At 42.2% G+C, this 20,167-nt stretch overlaps 1 protein-coding gene across 3 annotated transcripts in view; it reads right to left on the bottom strand.

Moving 5' to 3' along the window:
- The window catches only part of TOX3 (TOX high mobility group box family member 3), a 117,799-nt gene that overhangs the window by 30,621 nt on the left and 67,011 nt on the right, over positions 1–20,167 (bottom strand). For all 3 annotated transcript variants that reach the window (XM_047792285.1, XM_047792283.1, XM_047792284.1), the window contains exon 2: positions 1,233–1,298. In XM_047792285.1, coding sequence (XP_047648241.1) covers positions 1,233–1,277 — 45 coding nt within the window. In that variant the 5' untranslated portion in view covers positions 1,278–1,298. The remainder of the gene's footprint in view (positions 1–1,232; positions 1,299–20,167) is intronic.

The following is a 20,167-nucleotide window of genomic DNA, read 5'->3' as shown; positions in this document are numbered from 1 at the left end:
ATGTTGTCCTTACAGATGGGGTTTGTGCTCATTATCACAAACAACACAGCAGCCAGTGCCAAACAATATTCCCTTATCTAGGCAGTCTTCTTGGTTAGAGATGATGGTCACTGCAAAAATGGTTCATCTACCAATATCCTTAGTTCTTGCTTCCCCACTTTTTCTGATAATTTCTCCACGTTAATTTCTTTCATATCACTTGCTTCCCGGTACCAAGATCATTTACAAAGCCATTATGATTTTCATTCTCTGGGGTCAGGCTGGTTCCGCATCCTATATCTGAATGTATTTGGAAAATGAAGACTTTATTATAGGACCCACAAGAGGAAATGTTCCATTTGGACCAATTGCATTTCTGCTTGTTCTTGGTTTAAAATCTTAATCTCACACGGTCCACCATTTTTAGGAAAACAGTCCTTGATCTAATCAAGACTGAGGCTTTTGTTTTGTTTTTGTTTTGTTTCTTCCTGGAGGGCAGGTCAGTGTGACTAGACAGCAGCCCTAAGTCTAAGGAGGGGATACAGTGAAAACAGCAACAAAGAGACGTGTCCATGTGTGCAGGTAAACTTCAGACAAACCCAGAGCCATCATGGGGCTGCCTTTAGATTCCATTGCTCTGTTTTCCCAGCTATCACTAAGTCTTAGAGCATGCCCACTCATTCATTTATTCATTCATTCATTACATTTTTACTAAGCATCTACTATGTGCCAGGCACTGTACTCAGCTGTGAGGATCTAACAAAAAATAAAACACATTTTACATCACTCCCACAGAAGACCCAAGAAACTATAATACCATGCTGCCACGCTGTTCCCAAACCATGGCAACTTAATGAAGTTATCCCCAGAGCTATGTGAAGTTTAAGTATTTTCTATTCGAAGTCCCTTCCATCCTAGTTTCCAAAATAACCTCTTATCTGTATAGACACCAATATAGTTTGGACAGACAGATTTTCTATCCTTTCTTCTACATTTACTTTTATTTGCATCTATATTCTTTTCATCAAGAGATATGTGTGTGAATTACTGTCTGTAACAGCCGATGGACAAGGGATCAAGGCCTGTCAGGTTATTTTCTCTTCCAATAGGTTTTTCTCATTTCTCCTCCAAAGTCATTACCTTGTGCCACGTAAGAGCAAGATAAATTCGATACTTTGCTTTTCCCTTCCAGCCTTTTAAATGATCTAAATACCGTACAAAACATGAACAGACACATTAAAGCAGACACCTACCTCGCTGGCTGCAAAGAAAGCGTTGTTGGCCTCAGCCATATTCATGTAGTTATTGTTATTTCCAAACTGAAAGAAAACAGATTGGTTTACGTTAATACGCAGCACCGTAAAGAAGAATTCTGGGGGTTTACTTAATGCTCAGATGGGATTTGGAAAGAATACTGATGCTATGAGATAAAAGGGTGGTTTGACTCGGACCAAATGGGAACTGTGGCAGGTTTCAGAACACCATGCTATATATGCTGTCGCTTGGTGCCCTCTGAAAAATAAAGCACAGAGTTAAGCTAACGCAATCATTCTAGAAAATGATGTTGTTTCTCATCAAGACCAATAGCGAAGGGAGAGAACTGCAAGCATTTGGCCAACTGGTCACTAGTGGGTGGTGTTTATCGAACTGGCATTTGTCAGAGGGTAGAAGGAAAAGAGTTTCCAAGAAAATCACCTTGACACATTTTTTTAAAGCATGTTGGGATTTCATAGCTTACTTTTCAAGAACAGATGTCACAAGTGTGGGTAGGTTAAAATGTGAATTAAAGTGAAGAGAATCCAATTCCGGGGACTCAAATTCTTTTTTCTCGTGAATGGGGTGTGGCATGAATGTAAATAAATAGTAAGACTAAAGAATATTTTTTAAATTTCCAAGCAGAGTTTCAAACCATATCTCTACCCATCAGAGCTGTTGAAAACAGTGGTATTTAATCTCTCAATGTAACATTAAGTGCAAAGAGGTTTAAAAAGTAAGCGGGATCCTATGAACACAGCAATTTTTACTTAATTCCCTGACACAATAGCCCATTCATACCACCACAAATAAGACTGTATCAGCATTTCAGACATAAGCTCTTTACTTCTAGAGACCTGTTATCAAAATGTAAAACTTGGATTTTGGCAAAAAATGTATTTTCAGGTTCAGATGGTCTAAGCAGGCACGTTTTGTTGCTTTAAACATTCTGTTATCAGTCTGGCAATATGGAAAGGCTCTGTGAGCTTAATTATCTGGAGCTCTATTATTTTCATGATTTTTAAATGGCAAAAGAATGCCCTTCTTTGTATAAACTGTATTATTTCCTTCCTTTCATCCATCAAATAACATATAGGTTTGGTCCCCAAAGGGTGAAATGTATGTATCCATTCTCTACTATAAACAGAGGTAGTAATTATTTAAAGTAATAGGCATAATTTTCCCAAAGAGATAGCTAGCTAGCTAGAGAGACAGAGATTCACAGACAGATAAATCTAGAGAATAAATATAGATACAGACACATAAACATGAGAAACCCAGTAATCCTCCTTCCAATAAACCTGCAAACACTTATTTCCGAGGGGCTCTCAGACCCTGACTCTGAACCTGTAGGATTCGTGCACAGGAGCGGGATTGACATGCTACACTTTATCATGTCAGGGATCCAAGAATGAAGCAGGATTTATACCGAAGACTCTAATGGTTCCAGAACGCTGCTATGGTCCGCAGATGCAAAATCCCACCCTGAAAAACGACATCTAAGTACATACTCACACAATGAGCCCTCAGATTCATTTGGATAAGTATCTTTATAAGAATTTCTGAAAGATGCACTTGTTTGCGCTTAAGAAAGACCTTTATCTAGTTTCTCTGCAGGCATGTGATGTCAGAAACACGTGGTGATGGCTTCACAGATGTATACTGATCTCCAAACTCATCAAGTTGGGTACATTAAATATGTGAAGGGATTTTTTGGTATGTCCACCATACCTTCACAAAATGTTTTTAAAAAGATTTAAAAAAAAAAAACAAACACACATGAGCAAAGTACGTGCACATGCACACATATTTTCTCCCATTTTTCTACAGTGTTAAATATACGCAAGAGAAAGGATAGGTTTCTGTCTTGGAGGGTTTGATGAATTAATGATCCTAAAATTAAGATCTCGGGCCTCCACTTCAAATGTTCTTTGGGGGTTCTATGAGAACTTGGGTCGCGATGTGTATTCTGTGTACCAGTCCTTTTCCCCAAACCTCCCTACAGCCTGTACCACAACTTTACTGTTATTTAAATGTAGTTTTTTTTTGCGGGGAGGAATTAGAAATCCATTTAAGGCAAACAGCTCATTATCAGAGAGTATTTTTTAAGATTAAACTCACTTATTATCTAATAGCACCTAAAACAACAAAGAAAAATAAAATGGCTATTAAACTAAGGGCCTAAACAATTCAAAAAACAAATTAAGCTTAGAGTGAAATAAGAACTGGGTTAGAAATCCTCTTCTGAACAGTTAGCATGCGAATGTAATTACTGAAGAAACTACAGCTAATCAGCTGTGAATTGTATCCATTAATTAGTATTTGCCCTGGAGAAATGAGAAAAATCAGTAACAACACTGGCACGGCGTGTGCTGATGAGCCACGCGACGGCCGCGCTGCAGTTACTCAAGCAGGTGGCTCCAGTGGTCCACGTAATTTGAAAAGCTCTCACCTGAAGTACTGAGCTGGAATTACAAAGCACTCCTTGCATATCTTTTGTATCTATATAAGGCCGTAATTAATGGCTTTTAATTTGGAAACACTTGGCGATCAGGCGGGAACAGTTATAAATCATCTCAAAGAGAAGCAAAGATTCCTGTTCTGCTTGGGTGAAAATATCTCCTTTACAAAGATGGTGTCAAACACTTTGCAGGCAATCATCTCCTGTGCAGGTGGCTGGGCTTCTGGTTTAGAGCAGGAGAGTAGTCAGAGAAATACAGAATGCCCAGTTCAATCTGGCTTTCAAAAAACAAACCAACCAAAAAACCCACTTCTTAAAAAGTATAAGTATATTCCGGAGTTCCCGTCGTGGCGCAGTGGTTAACGAATCCAACTAGGAACCATGAGGTTGCGGGTTCGGTCCCTGCCCTTGCTCAGTGGGTTAACGATCCAGCGTTGCCGTGAGCTGTGGTGTAGGTTGCAGACGCAGCTTGGATCCCACATGGCTGTGGCTCTGGTATAGGCCAGTGGCTACAGCTCCGATTCGACCCCTAGCCTGGGAACCTCCATATGCCGTGAAAGCGGCCCAAGAAAATAGCAAAAAGACAAAAAAAAAGTATAAGTATATCCCGTGCAGTGTTTGGGATATACTTACACTAATTATTTTTTTTTTTAATTTGCTGGGCATTCAAATTTAACCAAGTGTTGTGTGTTTGTATTTGTTATATCCGGTCACCCTACTACGGAGTGATGAACCTGAGCAGGAAGAAAGGGATGCCACTTTTCTTTGGATTTACCTTATCTGGTAATGCTAGCTGAATTTTATTTATTTTGTTTTAAATGATGATCTCTGAATCTTATTTGTTTTGTGTAAGAACAGATCCGATTCGGAGAGAAAAAAGCGATCCTTTGGGGGTAGAGTTCTAACATAATGACCTCCGAACAATTAACTTCAACTGAATTGTGTACACTCAAATTTACTTGATGTTCTAAGAGACCATGCCATCGTAAACACATTAAATTACCCAAAAACCCTAGGTCCACAAGGGAAGGGCCCTCAGCTGTGTTCACCACCATCTACCCCAGAACTAACAACAATGCCTGGCATATTGTGAGCCCCCCAGTATTTGTTGAAGGGAGTACAAGAGGGAGAAAGGTCGATCACATTTTAACTTCATAAAGTTAAGATGACTGTATCATAATCACTCATTCTAACTGAAGCAGTTTTATCACTTAGCTTTTGATGATGATGAGAATGGTAATACTGGCAAAGTCCTCCACATGCATTATCTCATTTAACTTTCCAGAGGGGGACCAAATGTAATTTATTCTCCCAACAACCAGTTAGAGAAATGTCCTTACTGGCCCTGTTTTACAGATGAGCACACTGAGACTTCCCGGGGTCAGAAAATGGCAGCTTTCTATGATTCTTTCTTGCCCCAAATCACAGATTCAATCATGGAAATCTGACATCCCTCCTCCCTCGCAATCTGTATGATGTACTTCCAATCGCCACAAAAACTTGAATATTTCACTCAGTGATCAATTTTAAAACTTTATTTTTAATCATCTTACCCAAAGCTGGAGTTGTCCATAGGGGACCTCAAAGTATCTAAGTCTGGTAAAATGCTCCTCAAGAAAAGGGTTCCAAAGTCCAGTAAGTTTGGGAAAGGCTGCAGATCACTCCTCTCGCTTAGATGAGTCACAATGCTCACCATAAAGTTAAAGGCTCTGAGAAGTCCTGCAGTTTACTCTTCAGTAAATATTTACGTGCTTACAATGTGCAAGACACTGGAGACAAAATGACGAAAAAGATAATAAGGGTCCTACCTGGATGAAGCTGACATTTCTCCATAAGTGGGAGACAATAAGCTCTTCACCCCCAAATTTGCTGTGGAACACTTCCTTTTTGTTTCCCCCACAACATCCTGCGGGAACACCCTTTGGGAAACCTATTCCAAATGCTTTATTGACAATACTATCTTCTTTTCCCTGAATCCTCCTTAAAAAAGCTGATATCCTAATTTCACATCATGGTAAAGTTTATGCATTGTACAAACCAGCTAAACATGAATTTCTAAATTATGCATGTTAAGTCACCTTAATTTGGCCTATTTCCCAACTTTCTGGCTGGTAACTCTCCACTGATGTTCCTTCAAACATCCCCTGCCCAACGATATAAGATTCTTCCATGTGATTTTAAGACTCAAAACAAAAATATTTCACATAAAGAAATAGCAGGTTAAAGAGTTAACTACTCTAAAGAGCATTTTAAAACATTATGAAAGAAACAGGCCACCTCTAATGGTTTTAAGGACCATATCTATGTAGGGAGACGGTCACTGTGAAGCAGGGGCATTTATGAGGTGCACTGGTGATGATGGGTCCTTTCCAATTTGATTGGCTCTGATAGACATGCTCCCCAAAGATAGAATCCCCAAAGATAGCATTATAAAGCAGAACTAAATTACTCTGCATGTTGAACTTCTGTATCTTAATGATTTCACAAAAGAACATCTTCATTGTACTTGGAGGTAGATTTGGTTTTGCTGCTTGATGAGTAATTATCACTTCGGCAAATACAATTTATGAAGGACATCCGTTAACAAGGAGCATTGCAGGATTGAAAAAACATTTATTAAAGGCCGTCGCGTCCGTGGCCCGGCTAACCATGTGAAGTGCCAGAGGAAATTAATGGAGAGTGTTAAGTCTAGCTCGTCCAGCACAAGGCTTGGAAGACAGTGGAACAGCAGACAATAACCCATCTGTAATCACAAGACGAATACTTCAGCTTGATGAGTCCACACAACATCATTTTCACTGAAATTATTTTGACACCCATGTGAAGAACTGTATAGGCTTCTAATAAAGCAGCATTAACTACAGGGTATCAAACGGCTGAAGAGCACAAATTTAATCCTGAAAAAAAAAAAAAAAGATAATCCTTCCAATTCTCCTTTCTTTTTTCCCATTAGATTTGTTAGCAGACACCATCCAATTTGATGCCTCAGTAAGGACATCTGTCAAGTTGCTTACACAAATGAACTGCGCCACCGTGGATCAAGTGCACCAAGCATGGTCGCATGGTCTCATGACGGAGAAGGCTGCCGTGCTAAGTTCACACACTCTCCAAGGCTCTGGTAACCACCCCGTGGAAAAGAACTTCCCAGAGATAATCAGGTTTTAACCATGTTCAGCAGTGGTAATCTGGTCTAAGATACAAAGCCCCAAAGAGTGAACACAAGCCCAATATGGTGAATGATAATGATAAATGGATGGTCAGAGGGGTGGGTCTGGAGCGACACCTCAGGAAACAAAGAATGACTTAGTGAATCAAGTCAGTCTGTGCCAAAGGTCAGAAAGTCCACAACAGCCTAGAAACAAAGCAACTGCAAGCCGGGAGGCATAATTAGCAGAACACACATATATACCTGCGATTCGGCTAATTATGCAATTATATACAGAGAGAATGATATGCACACACACATATATAATCATACACACATGTACATACATACATGCGCACACATGCATTAACAGTTCAAATACAAAGCAAGATTTTTTTTTAAGGAAGTAAACTTTCCAAAATATTATTTGCCTTCGCATATGCTCTAAGTCTGTAATTATCTCCCGAGCACCAGACTCATATATACAACTGTCCACAGCTCTTCCCCTTGGATGGCATCAGGCATCTCAATCATATGAGCAAAACTGAATTCCTCATTTCCCCCCACCCACCGCCTTCCCCATCTCCTTTGATGGGGAAGTGACTCAGTTCCGGTGACTCAGGCCAAAAAGCATCCTTGAATCCACTCTTTCTCTCGCCCTTCCTCCACCACATCATCAAAAGATTCTGTTGGCTCATCTTTCCAATTATATCCAAAGCTGACCGCCTGCCACCCCCTCCACGGGACTCACACAGGCCCAAGCCATCCGTCTCCTCCTGGATTCTGCTGTAGCCTCCTGGCAGGTCCCGCCAGCACTGCCATGCTCCCCCCAGAGTCTATTCTCAGCCCAGAGCCAAAGGGATGCTTTGAAAATCCAAGTCAGATCACATCCCTCCTCTGCTCAAAACTTTGCGATGGCTTCCCGTTCATTCAGGGAAGAAGCCCAAGTCCTTACAATGGCCTATTTCTTCTCTGAGTCTCACCAGTGTTCTCCCTGCGGGCTTATCCTACCCCCGTCCTGCCGCTGGCCTCCTTGCTGGTCCCTCAAGACCTGCAACACATTCCCATCTCAGGCCCTTTGCATTGGCTGTTTCCTCTGGCCAGATTGCCGTGGCTCCAAGTGTCCCCATGGCTTGCCCACTCCTCTCCTGTTGAGTCTTTTCTCAAATGCCACCTTCTCGCTAACCATCACAGAAGACGTCTTTGCAGCCCCGGCTCCACACCCAGCAGGCTACCCTTCCTTCCGGATTGATTTTTTTCCATAACCCTTTTCAACATATTTATTATCTTTCTCCCCCCACTAGACTATAAATTTAATGAGAATAAGAGTGCGTTAACTACTGTTTACTCTGACGTCCCAGTGCCAGAGTGTTTGATACATAGTAGGTGTCCAATAAATCCCAATTAAACAAACAGAAGAATTCAATTCTAGATGTGAAATGATGGTGCGTCGAACAGTCCTCCCAGCCAAACAGAGCAGTTCAAGTGAAAAGGAGAAACCAAGCATCCATCACCAGAGGTCTCTCTACAAACCATACCTATGGCAAGACAGTCATAATAGGAAGAGTTATATATTCTAATAAAATGAGTATTTTATTTTATTTTATTTTATTTTTGTCTTTTCTAGGACCACACCCAAGGCATATGGAGATTCCCAGGCTAGGGGTCGAATTGGAACTACAGCTGCTGGCCCACACCACAGCCACAGCCACGCGGGATCCAAGCTGCGTCTGCAACCTACACCATGGCTCACGGCAACACCGGATCCCTAACCCACTGAGCAAGGCCAGGAATCAAACCCACAACCTCATGATTCCTAGTCGGATTCATAACCCACTGAGCCATGACGGGAACTCCCGAATATTTTAAACACTAGAGATGCTTAGCTTGAAAAGAATGCTTTAGTTTAGGAAATGCATGAACTCTTTTCTAGAAAAGATACAGAGGCCTAGGTGGGAGGAACTAGAGTGGTAAGAATGGATGCCTTCAGAGGCTTGACAACAAGATGGGATGAACAACACAGATTCCAGCCCACAGGCAAAAGAGCTCACAGAAGAGAAAGCCAACAGTCTAACATCAACGGGGCAAGAATCGGAGCATTAAATTTGATGGTTGATGTCTTTTCTCATTGAAAATACTGTTTCTTGAAATGTTTGCCTTATAATCTAGGTCAGATTCTCACAGTGGGGTGCTAGGGAACCCCGGATTAATCAGATGCTGGTTAATGCGGACGATGTGATCCCGCCCCCTAAATTTTTGTGTGTGTGTGTGTCTTTTTGCCTTTTCTAGGCTCACTCCCGTGGCACATGGAGGTTCCCAGGCTAGGGGTCGAATCAGAGCTGTAGCCGCCAGCCTATACACCAGGGCCACAGCAACGCGGGATCCGAACCATGTCTGTGACCTACACCACAGCTCACGGCAACGCCGGATCCTTAACCCACTGAGCAAGGCCAGGGATCGAACCCTCAACCTCATGGTTCCTAGTCAGATTTGTTAACCACTGCGCCATGATGGGAACTCCAAAAATTTGTATTTTTTTAGGCTTCTCAGGAACTCGGAAACACACTCATATTTGAAAACTATAAACTCAGTTAATTTTAGGCTAATGGCTGGAAATTTCTTTAAAAACAAATAAACAAACAAAAAAAACCTTTCCATTCATCTGGTGCTGATCTTACCGAAATGCTGATAGAGAGCAGGCTCTATTGTTTAGTCATACAGACTTGGTTCCATTCTTTATAATCTCTCCCTACCTTCCTTGCTTAGAGAAAAGGTAATCACTTGTGAGGTGACCCTAGCTCTCCTCCCCTCCCTTCTCCTCCCCTCCCGACCAGGAGGAAAAGACAGAAACGTATTCAGTTGGACCCCGTAGGAAATGCAAGTTCCACTGTTAGATTTTTCAGCACGTTCTGTGGACCCACACAGGCAACAACAATGCTTAAACATATGGCCTCTACCCAAACAGGGAGGCCTTTGGATTTTCATGATCTGGACATATTTGAGTCTGTGAATTGCATAGCCATCTGGACTAGTTAGAAGTAGCAAAGGAGGAAAAAAAAAAAAAAACCCTCGACACCCTCTCAAACCCAGCAGCACTTGTTTTAATATCAGAAAAACAAATGTAAGTAGCAGAGAGGATACGAAGCCTCACAGATCGAGTTTTCTTTTTAGCAAAAATGGAGCCGTTTGGGGAACTGGCCCAGCAACCAAAGCATCACCAATATTCGGGGAATGGGAAAAAGCCTGATTTTCCTGAAATACATTCCCAAAGGGGCCACTGGTAAGTCATATGCTGTGGAGTGACCACACCTTCTGTGTAATTATAGTTTCTCTCACTTCTTCCTCCCCAAAGCCTTACCAATACTTCACTGAGTACCTAGTAGGTGCTCATTAAAAAGCTAGAGTGGGGGACTGTCACGCCCTTGCTGAAGATATTGAGAAGGTGAAATCCCAAAAGATACGATTTGTTGGTTTTTAAGAGATGACAGCTCAGTTAGGGTGACAGGACAAAACCATGTTTCAACCTAAGGGCTGGCTCAGGGAGTGACACTGACAAATGGTCTGCACGTTTAGGAGATGGAATCAAAAGGGCATGGCCATTCTGAGGAACAAGGCTTGAACCTTGGAAGGAAGAAGGCAGGAGGAAGGGGAGTCCTGGGCAGAGAGAAGGGGGTGAGGGAGGCTGCAGCCCCCAGTGTGCACAGGCTTCCTTCAGAAGTCAAACAGAGACCCATCTGGCTGCAGAGGAGAGGGAGGTGATGAGGGAAGGCAAGGTTGGCTGGGGAGACAGACGGTCAGCACCCAGATTCTGTCTGGAGGGCCCTGACGGCCAGTCTGAATGTTTTGAAATGCACTAAATCAGAAGGTCCTTGAAGGCTTTTGTTGGAGGGAAGAGGCAGTGAGGGAGCTGTAAGGCCCGCTCTGAGGACATCAACAGTGGTATCAGGCAAGATGGAAGCCGGGAGGCCAGCTAACAGGGCCAGGCTGGCATGAAGCTACAGGTCTGGGCAGAGGTGACGGCATGAAGAGTGAAGTACAGACAGCACTCATCACAAGTCAGACTAACTGGCTTTGAACTCCAATCCCACCAAGCTAGCTGTGAGATGGTAGACAGGTTACCTAACTCATAAACTCATCTTTTTTTTTTTTTGGCCATGTCCACGGCATTCGGAAGTTCCCAGGCCAGGGATTGAACCCGTGCCACAGCCATGACCAGAGCCACAGCAGTGTTAACATCGGATCCTTTTTTTTGGGGGGGGGGGCTTTTTAGGACCACACCCACAGCATATGGAGGTGGCCAGGCTAGGGGTCAAATTGGAGCTGTAGCTGCTGGCCACAGCCACAGCCAGAGCCAGAGCCACAGCAACACCAGATCTGAGCTGCATCTGCGGCGTACCCCACAGCTCAGGGCAGCGCCAGATCCTTAACCCACTGAATGAGCCAGGGATCAAACCTGGGTCCTCATGCATCATAGTTAGATTCATTTTGCTGAGGCATGATGGGAACTCCATGACACTGGATCCTTAACTGCTAGGCTACCAGGGGACTCCCCTAACTCACCTTCACAACAAGTTCAAGCCCCAGCTGGGCTAATTGTGCACAAGCTATTTAGCTTCTGTGGCCTTCAATTTCTCCATCTCTAATGTGGGGATAAGAACAGCATTTGCTTCATCCTGGGGTTTTGGGAAACCAAATGGGTTAGTGCACAAAAAGCCACCTTTTCTATCTGTACTAATAGCTAACATGACATTTCAGAGTCTTGCAGAAACGAAAACCGACCAAGTGTAGCTGTTTACAAGCTGCAGTGGCTTATAGAACAGCACAGGAGAGTTTTACTGTCTAAAGAACTCCAATGGCTTTCCGGTGATGTTTAGAGTAAGATCCAGAGTTCCCATCTTGGCTCAGTGGTTAACGAACCTGACTAGTATCCATGAGGATGCAGGTTTGATCCCTGGCCTCGCTCAGTGGGTTAAGGATCCAGCGGCATTGCCATGAGCTGTGGTGTAGGTTGCAGACGTGGCTTGGATCTGGCGTTGCTGTGGTTGTGGTGTAGGCTGGTGGCTACAGCTCTGATTCGACTCCAGCCCAGAAACCTCTTATTGCCATGGGTGCAGCCCTGAAAATTTTAAAGAAAGAAAAGAAAGAAAGAAAGAAAGAAAGAAAGAAAGAAAGAAAGAAAGAAAGAAAGAAAGGAAAGGAAGGAAGGAAGGAAGGAAGGAAGGAAGGAAGGAAGGAAGGAAGGAAGGAAGGAAGGAAGGAAGGAAGGAAGGAAGGAAGGAAGAAAGAAAGAAAGAAAGAAAGAAAGGAGGGAGGGAGGGAGGGAGGGAAGGAAGGAAGAAATAGATGAGAGAGAGTCAAAGGCACAAACTTCAGGTGCAAAGTAAAGGAGGCTCAGGTATGAAAAGTACAGTGTGGGGAACAGAGTCTCTGTATGGTGACATATCATCATGATCATTTTGAAACGTACAGAAAGACTGAAAGACCATGTTGTGTAACAGGAACTAACGTAGTGTGGTAGGTTAATTATATTTCAAAAACAAACACATTCAAAGAAAAACAGACCAGATTTGTGGCTTCCAGGGGCAGGGGGCGGGGGGCGGGTGCTGGTCAGGGGAGGGGGAGCTGAATAAAGGTGGTCAAAGGTACACGCTTCCCAGATAAACACCTGCGAGGGATATGATGAACAGCACGGTAAAAATAACGAGCACTGCTGCATGTTATACATGGAAGTTGTTAAGAGAATAAATCCTAAGAGTTCTCATCACTAGGAAAAAAATTTCTTCTGTTTCTTTAATTGTCTATCTGAGATGATGGTGCAGCCTCTATGGAAAACAGTATGGAGGAGTTCCCGTCATGGCTCAATGGAAACGAATCTGACTAGTATCCATGAGGAAGCAGGTTCGATCCCTGGCCTCGCTCAGTGGGTCGAGGATCCAGTGTTGCCCTGAGCTGTGGTGTCGGTCACAGACGCGGCTCAGATCCTGTGTTGCTGTGGCTGTGGTGTAGGCCGGCAGCTGTAGCTCCAATGCAACCCCTAGCCTGGGGACGTCCATAGGCTGCAGGTGCCTATGGAATTTAGCCAAAAAAAAAAAAAAAAGAAAGAAAGAAAGAAAGAAAACAGTATGGAGATGATCATGAAATTTACTGGGATACTCATTTCATGACATATGCACATCAAATCACTATGTAATACACCTTAAACTTATACTATGCCATATGTCAATTATATTTTAAACAACTGAAAGGAAAAAAAAAAAAACCACCTTGGGAAAGCTTTTCTCGGCACCACTTTGCCCACCCCTGGCTGCACCGGATTCTCCTTTGCCAAGTTCCAAATCCAAGCTCCAAGGCAACCCATGCACCACGCCACACTGTGTGCTGAAATGATCTATTTCCATGTCCGTCTCCCTCTAGGGTAGAGGCTCTATGTGGCCCCTTGGCCACGGTAGCACCATGGCCAGGCACATAGTAGGTACTCAACGGATAAGGCAACTGCCTCTGGATCAGCCTCAGGAGTACCTGCAATTGGCAGCTTTGGTGTGGAGCTAAGCCATTTATTTTTCCGTGCATATGACTCAGTCCACTTCAAATTCAGGTGAACCACGGTTCGGGTTTGCCAAAGCATTGCCAAGCCTTAAAGCAAAACAGAAATGGAAAGTCATATAAGATAAAATCTGAGTTATTTTCCTTGGACTGCCAGACTTTGTAGTTCATGCTGCAATCAAATGACTAAGGACCTCAGAGACTTTCCACTGAAAACAAAGTTTAAGGTCTCTAATGACATGACATATTTATACTGAATACCCTCAGCGGGTCTCCTGGGCCTTACTTCTTGCACAACCCTATGCAATTTCAAATGTAAAAAAGGAACAACACATTAAGTAAAATGTTCCTTGGTATTCTGAAATGAAAACATTTTAACTAACTACAGCATTTCTTTAGTTCAGTGACCAAACTCTGCCTACCAAAGGTAAAACACACGTTCTCTAATTTCAATCCCTCTAATTACGCTTTCATATGAAGTCCATCAAAACATCAGTGACTTCCTATACTGTCTTCTATTCTTTGATCTTGAAAGAATAAAACTGAATGCTCTTCAACCATATGTTTGGGTACTTAAATATGCTCACATAGGGATGCAGATAAAGCTGTAGATATACAGATACAAATAAACCTACCGGTGTACAAATCAGTGGTTCCCAACCAGGAGCAATTTTGCACCCCATCCCAGGGGATATTTGGTCATGTCTAGAGAGAGTTTTTATTGTCATAACTAGGGAGTGCTTCTGGCACCTAGTGGGTAAAAGCCAGGGATATTGCTAAGCATCCTACAATGGACAGAGCGGCTCCCACATCAAAAGATCATCCAAAATGCCAATAATGCCAAGAAATCTTGATACAGAACAACCCATATATTAAGCATAAACAAAAGCTATCTAAAGTACTCTAAAATAAATATTACAGGATTACTGCTTCTACGCTATCCAAACACAAGCAGTGTTCTTTCCTCAAGTGGGCATTATGCTTACTTTGGATATATCTCCTTATAAGATTATTGACTGCAATTAAGGCTTATCTTAAATGCGTCTCAAATGTGTATCAACTAGTTGGTTGTCAGCTTTGAAGCTTTCCATGCATATAAATCCTCAGTGGCATCTTTTTTGTTTCCCTGTTGGGAATACGCCAAGAAATAGAAATAGTTTGACAGATTATTCTAAGGTTCCTGTTTTAAAAAGAGCAACAAACCCACAAATTCTTCCCAAAGAGTAAGTGACTTGATGTGTTTATTTTCCAGTCTCCATCATATTTGATAAACCAAATACTGGAAGCTTACTTAACCAAAAATCATCAGCGATAAGAGTTCAACAGCATATATATTACTTTATCATTTAAATCAAACAAGATGACATACCCTATCTCTAAATGTCTATTCGTTCACACCTATCATTTCCAAAAGCTTAAGAACAAGTCTCAGATTCTTGATAAGAAATCATAAGTGTGTACAAAACCCCTGGTTCTATTCTGGCTACTGAGACATGTCAGGGCTAGTGTTTTACAGCACAGGGCAGGGATTTTTTGCCCACACTGCAAGCGTATCTTGATTACATACATTTTTTTTTTCTGTGATTTTATGATTGCTTGAATTCTGCAGGGACAACTTTTTACCAGATGGGTGATCGTATAGCTTTCATTAGTTCTCTGTATCTTACCAGTTGTGTTTGCTTATTTATCCAAAATCTTTTACTAGGAAAGGGTTCACGTGAGACTCTAAATCCCACTTCTGATAAGGTCTCGGGACTAGAGGAAGGGCAATTACATTCCTTCCCAACAGCTATTCCAAAACCCGCCACGTAAGATTTTATATCTCATATTTATTTTTAAAGGCAGTTCCCCTCCCCCCTTTGAGACCTACATTTTAATTCATTTGAATAGGAGGCTAAGGGTTCCTTCAACAGAACCATAAAATAACATCTCTTCGAAGTCGGGGCTTTCTTTCCTCTTGAAGGCAAGTGATGGCATTCAGTCAAGATGTCAGTGTTAACCTGGTGTGTAGCTCAAACTTATTTTAGCATTTTACGTAAAATAACCATGAGTTTAAGTATTCCTAAATAAGGGAGGTGTTTATTCTTGGAATCCCAAACAGTTGCTGTAACCAGCACATTCCAGATTACCTTAAAATTTTCTTGCATGAATTTAAAGAGATGTGATTATACAGCAATTTGTAAGCAGCTCTTCTTAAATCATATATCAAATTTTACTCACTTCAGCAAAATTCAAATTCTATTCCAGAAGAGTGACTCAACTATATGAAGGCAAATTATATCAAGTTTGTAAATGCAAAAAGTGACCCAAAAGGAGGTAAAAACATGTAAAAATCTTAAAACAATCCCAAAGGGATCTTAGCTAGGCTGCACGTTAAACTAAAAACTGTATATGCATCCTATCTAAAAATCTACTAATCCTCTTGATATACACAGTTTTATTTTATTTTATTTTATGTTATGTTATTTTATTTCACTTATTTTTTTTGCCTTTTTAGGGCTGCAGCTGCGGCATATGGAGGTTCCCAGGCTAGGGGGGCAAATTGGAGCTGCAGTTGCTGGCCTATGCCATAGTCACAGCAACGCCAGATCAGAGTCTCATCTGCAACCTACACCACAGCTCGCGGCAACACCAGATCCTTTAGCCACTGAGTGAGGCCAGGGATCAAACCAATATCTTCATGGATACTAGCTGGGTTTGTTAATACTGAGCCACAATAGAAACTCCTAGGCACAGTTAAAAGGCAACCTATTGGGGAGGAAATTTTTGATTAGAAACTTTTTTAAAAAGGCAGATTACTTGGCTTTAAAGTAAAATATCAGCACCTTACTTACAGTGACTCTTCTACAGAATGTACATATTTCTCAACCTATACTGGTTCCATTTATTCCTAGAAATAAAATTTTTTCTCATTGCTACTAGTGTAAGTATATATGGTACAAAGAAAAAATTATTATACATTCTACAGTGGTGCTTAATAATGGAGAGGAAAAGTAAGCTCCATCTATAAAACCTAGCTATAAATTTTTCTTTGGCCATGATAAAAATAATTTAGGGTATTTTTTTTTTTTTAAGGACTGCAGCTGCCTTCATACCACAATTAATATTGAAAATACCCCTGCATGGAGTTCCCGTCGTGGCGCAGTGGTTAACGAATCCGACTAGGAACCATGAGGTTGCGGGTTCAGTCCCTGCCCTTGCTCAGTGGGTTAACGATCCGGCGTTGCCGTGAGCTGTGGTGTAGGTTGCAGACGCGGCTCGGATCCCGCGTTGCTGTGGCTCTGGCGTAGGCCGGTGGCTACAGCTCCGATTCAACCCCTAGCCTGGGAACCTCCATATGCCACGGGAGCGGCCCAAGAAATAGCAACAACAACAACAACAACAAAGACAAAAGACAAAAAAAAAAAATATATATATATATATTGAAAATACCCCTGCATAATAGGGCCCCTGGGATGGGTAACAGGTTACATGAAGGATGTCCACTGGGCACTGGCCATGAGCTGCTCCCTTCACTGGGCTATCTAAACTCCATACCCATATCATGTTCACAGATAGACCATGCCCTCAAAAACTATGCCTATTGTCCAGCTGTTTCACTTTCATCATGTTTTAATGACTTTCATCAGATTATAAAAAGGGGCAGAGAGTTCCCCACACAGCTCAGCGGAAATGAATCTAGTATCCATGAGGTTGCGGGTTTGATCCCTGGCCTCGCTCAGTGGTTTAAGGATCTGGCTTTGCCGTGAGCTGTGGTGTAGGTCGCAGACGCAGCTCGGATCCCGCGTTGCTGTGTGCTGTGTCTCTGGCATAGGCCGGCAGCTACAGCTCCAATTTGACCCCTAGCCTGGGAACCTCCATATGCTGCAGGTGCAGCCCTAAAAAAAAAAAACAAAAAACAAAAAACAAAAAAAACCCCCACACACACAAAAAAGGGGGGTGCACAACTGGGTGGTGGGAAGGGGAAAGGTATATAGAGAAAGGAAACTCTCAACATAAAAGATACGACTTCTCCATGGGAAAAAAACCTTCCAGAAATAACAAGAAATGTGTTCTATTAAGTCAAATTCTTGACCCTTGCATTGACCAGAAAAGAAGGGCTGAGAAAACACCAAGTGTTCCTCTCATTCCAGCACTAAACTATCAACTCCCTGCACGTGCCTTCTGAAAGCAAGAGCTACAAGGAAACCCTCACCTGCTCTCTGCCACTGTTGGGCAGAAGTTTTGAAAGCTGCTTCCTCTAGTAGTCCAGGCAGTTTTTAACACAAGGAAAGGAACTTTACCAAAGAGAGAGATTTATTTTCTAACGGCAGGTCCTGAAGTGGATGCTGCAGGTGATTATATGGACCCATATAAAGTGATCTTGACCTCACCCTGGTCTTGAGAAATCTGAATGATGGAAGGTCCAGCTAACAATATGGACTTTTACAAAGTAGCCTTCCTACTGGAGGAGAAAAGGTACCTTTGGCTATCAATACAATGTAGTATCTTTTAAATGGAGCCTAATGTTCACCAAACCTTAGTGACTCTAACAGGAGTGTAGAGAAACTTCATTAACCAAACAAGGTCTTTCCAAGAATGATAATGTAACAAATATAAATATTCTAGAAAAATCATATGTCTCAAAATTGTGGATTTTATTTTAAAGAGTTCTAAAGTGGTTTTAATGGCATAGGAAAATGGTCATGGTTACATAGAAAACGATGATTCATAATCATAAATAGTGTCAAATAGTATTTCCTTCTTTTAGCTTTTCATGCTTTCTAAAATTAGCATCTACTAGTTTTGTAATCAGAAATACACACACACACACACACACAATTTACAATGGGACTGCTCAAGAAGGATTTCCTTAATCACCTCTATCAGCCCAAAGCCCATAATAAATAAAAGTATTGAAAATAAGAAGCAGCAATAATCAATTTTTACTGTTTAGTCATTTACTCATTCTTACAACAAATATATTCTGATAACATCTATGTAGCAGGGATTTTGCTTAAATACTTGCATAAATACTTATGAACACAAAGAAATGGTCTCTGACCGCATGGAGACTGGAGAAAAGACAGCAATTAAATGATTAGAGAAATATCTGGTGAGACCGAACCTGTGAGGGATGCCATGAAGGAGGACACAGAGTGCAGAATGGATTAGAACTGATACTGGTGGACCAGACGGGAAATACTGCACCCGACCAGTTAAGAGGTGCTAACAGCATGAACTCAGTGGGAATAGAGTGAAGACGGGGAAAGCTGAGGAGAGGATGGAACCCAGGGTTTGCCCCCTGGACGCCAGGATGAGCTGACAGGGGTGAGCAAGAAGGGGCTCCTGTCAAGGAAGATGGCTGGGTTTGGGGCTCACATAACGGGATGGGTGGTAATGTCATTCAATCAAACAAGGGAAGCAGAACAGAATCAGTCTTGGACTTGGAGGCTGAGATGAAGCATGGGTGCATTTTAAATATGCTGGCATTGAGGGATCAAGAAACGTCTGTAGTTTATGGGAAAGGTTTGGAATAGACTTTTTAGGGGAGAATCTTTGTAAGACACATGGGTGCAGATATTCAGTGAAGCCATGAAGGTGAATGAGATTGCAAAGAGATGAGGCTTAGAACAAAACCTTCAGCAACTCCAATATTTAAGAGCCAGGACACTGACTCAGCAAAGGAGCCTGTGCAAGCGTGGTGAGGGTCGCAGAAGGGCAGCCCAGAGAGAGTGGCATTCCTGACATCAAGAGAAACTTTGTTAGGAAGAGAGAAATGGGTCTGGTTAAATACGGCAAAAACTCAAAGTACCAATGAAGCTGAAATACATCTGCTGGATTTAGTGACCTTAAGATACTTTGCTCTTCACGAAAGGTGCCGAGCAGAAATATGAGGGAGGGGGTAGTACCAGTTGCCCTCAAGGAGTGGTGAGGACAATACAGGCACACAAGTTATGATACAGGACCACATCCAGAAAAGACTCAAATACTCCACTCCAGTTTTGGTGGGAGAAGGGAAAAGTGGAGAAGCAAGATGCTGTGGCTAAGGGAGATTTTACTTATATAAAGAAAATATGATGAAACTAATGTTATAAATCAATGCTAAAGTAAATAAATAAATAGGTAGATAGATGACAGATAGGTAGACAGAATAATGGATGGATGGGTGGATAATAAATAAGTAAATAGGAGTTCCCATCATGGCGCAGCGGAAATGAATCTGACTAGGAACCGTGAGGATACAGGTTCGATCCCTGGCCCCGCTCTGTGGGTTAAGGATCCGGCGTTGCCGTGAGCTGTGGTATAGGTCGCAGGCACGGCTCAGATCTGACACTGCTGTGGCTCTGGTGTAGGCCAGCGGCTACAGCTCCAAATAGACCCGTAGCCTGGGAATCTCCATGTGTCTCGGGTGAGGCCCTAAAAAAAAAAAAAATCATAAATAAATAAATAAATGTCATAATGAATGCCCTGATTTACTATGGGAGAAAAAATAATTAGATCATGCTCTTAGTATATACATTATTCCACAAGAGATAAACAGAATCCAAAAAAAAAAAAAAAATCTGTAAAGGAAACATCTCTTAGAACAAATGAGCAAAAAAGACTTTTCCTATAATAAAGCAGAAGATGCAGCTCCTGGGATTAGTGAAAAGGCCTTGTTTGCCACTCTGGCCCAGGAACTGTTGGTTTTGGGTGGTGAGAGGGAGTTTCATGCCTTCTCCTCTACCTCCCAGCCCTCCCGGGTGGAGCAGCAGAGTCACAGAGGATAGAAAAGGAAAAATGGAAGGCATCTGCTTCGTTAT

Source organism: Phacochoerus africanus, chromosome 8, assembly GCF_016906955.1.
Source record: "Phacochoerus africanus isolate WHEZ1 chromosome 8, ROS_Pafr_v1, whole genome shotgun sequence".
Taxonomy (NCBI): Eukaryota; Metazoa; Chordata; class Mammalia; order Artiodactyla; family Suidae; genus Phacochoerus; species Phacochoerus africanus.
Note: the sequence above shows the minus strand (reverse complement) of the source record. Positions and strands in the feature narration are given on the sequence as shown.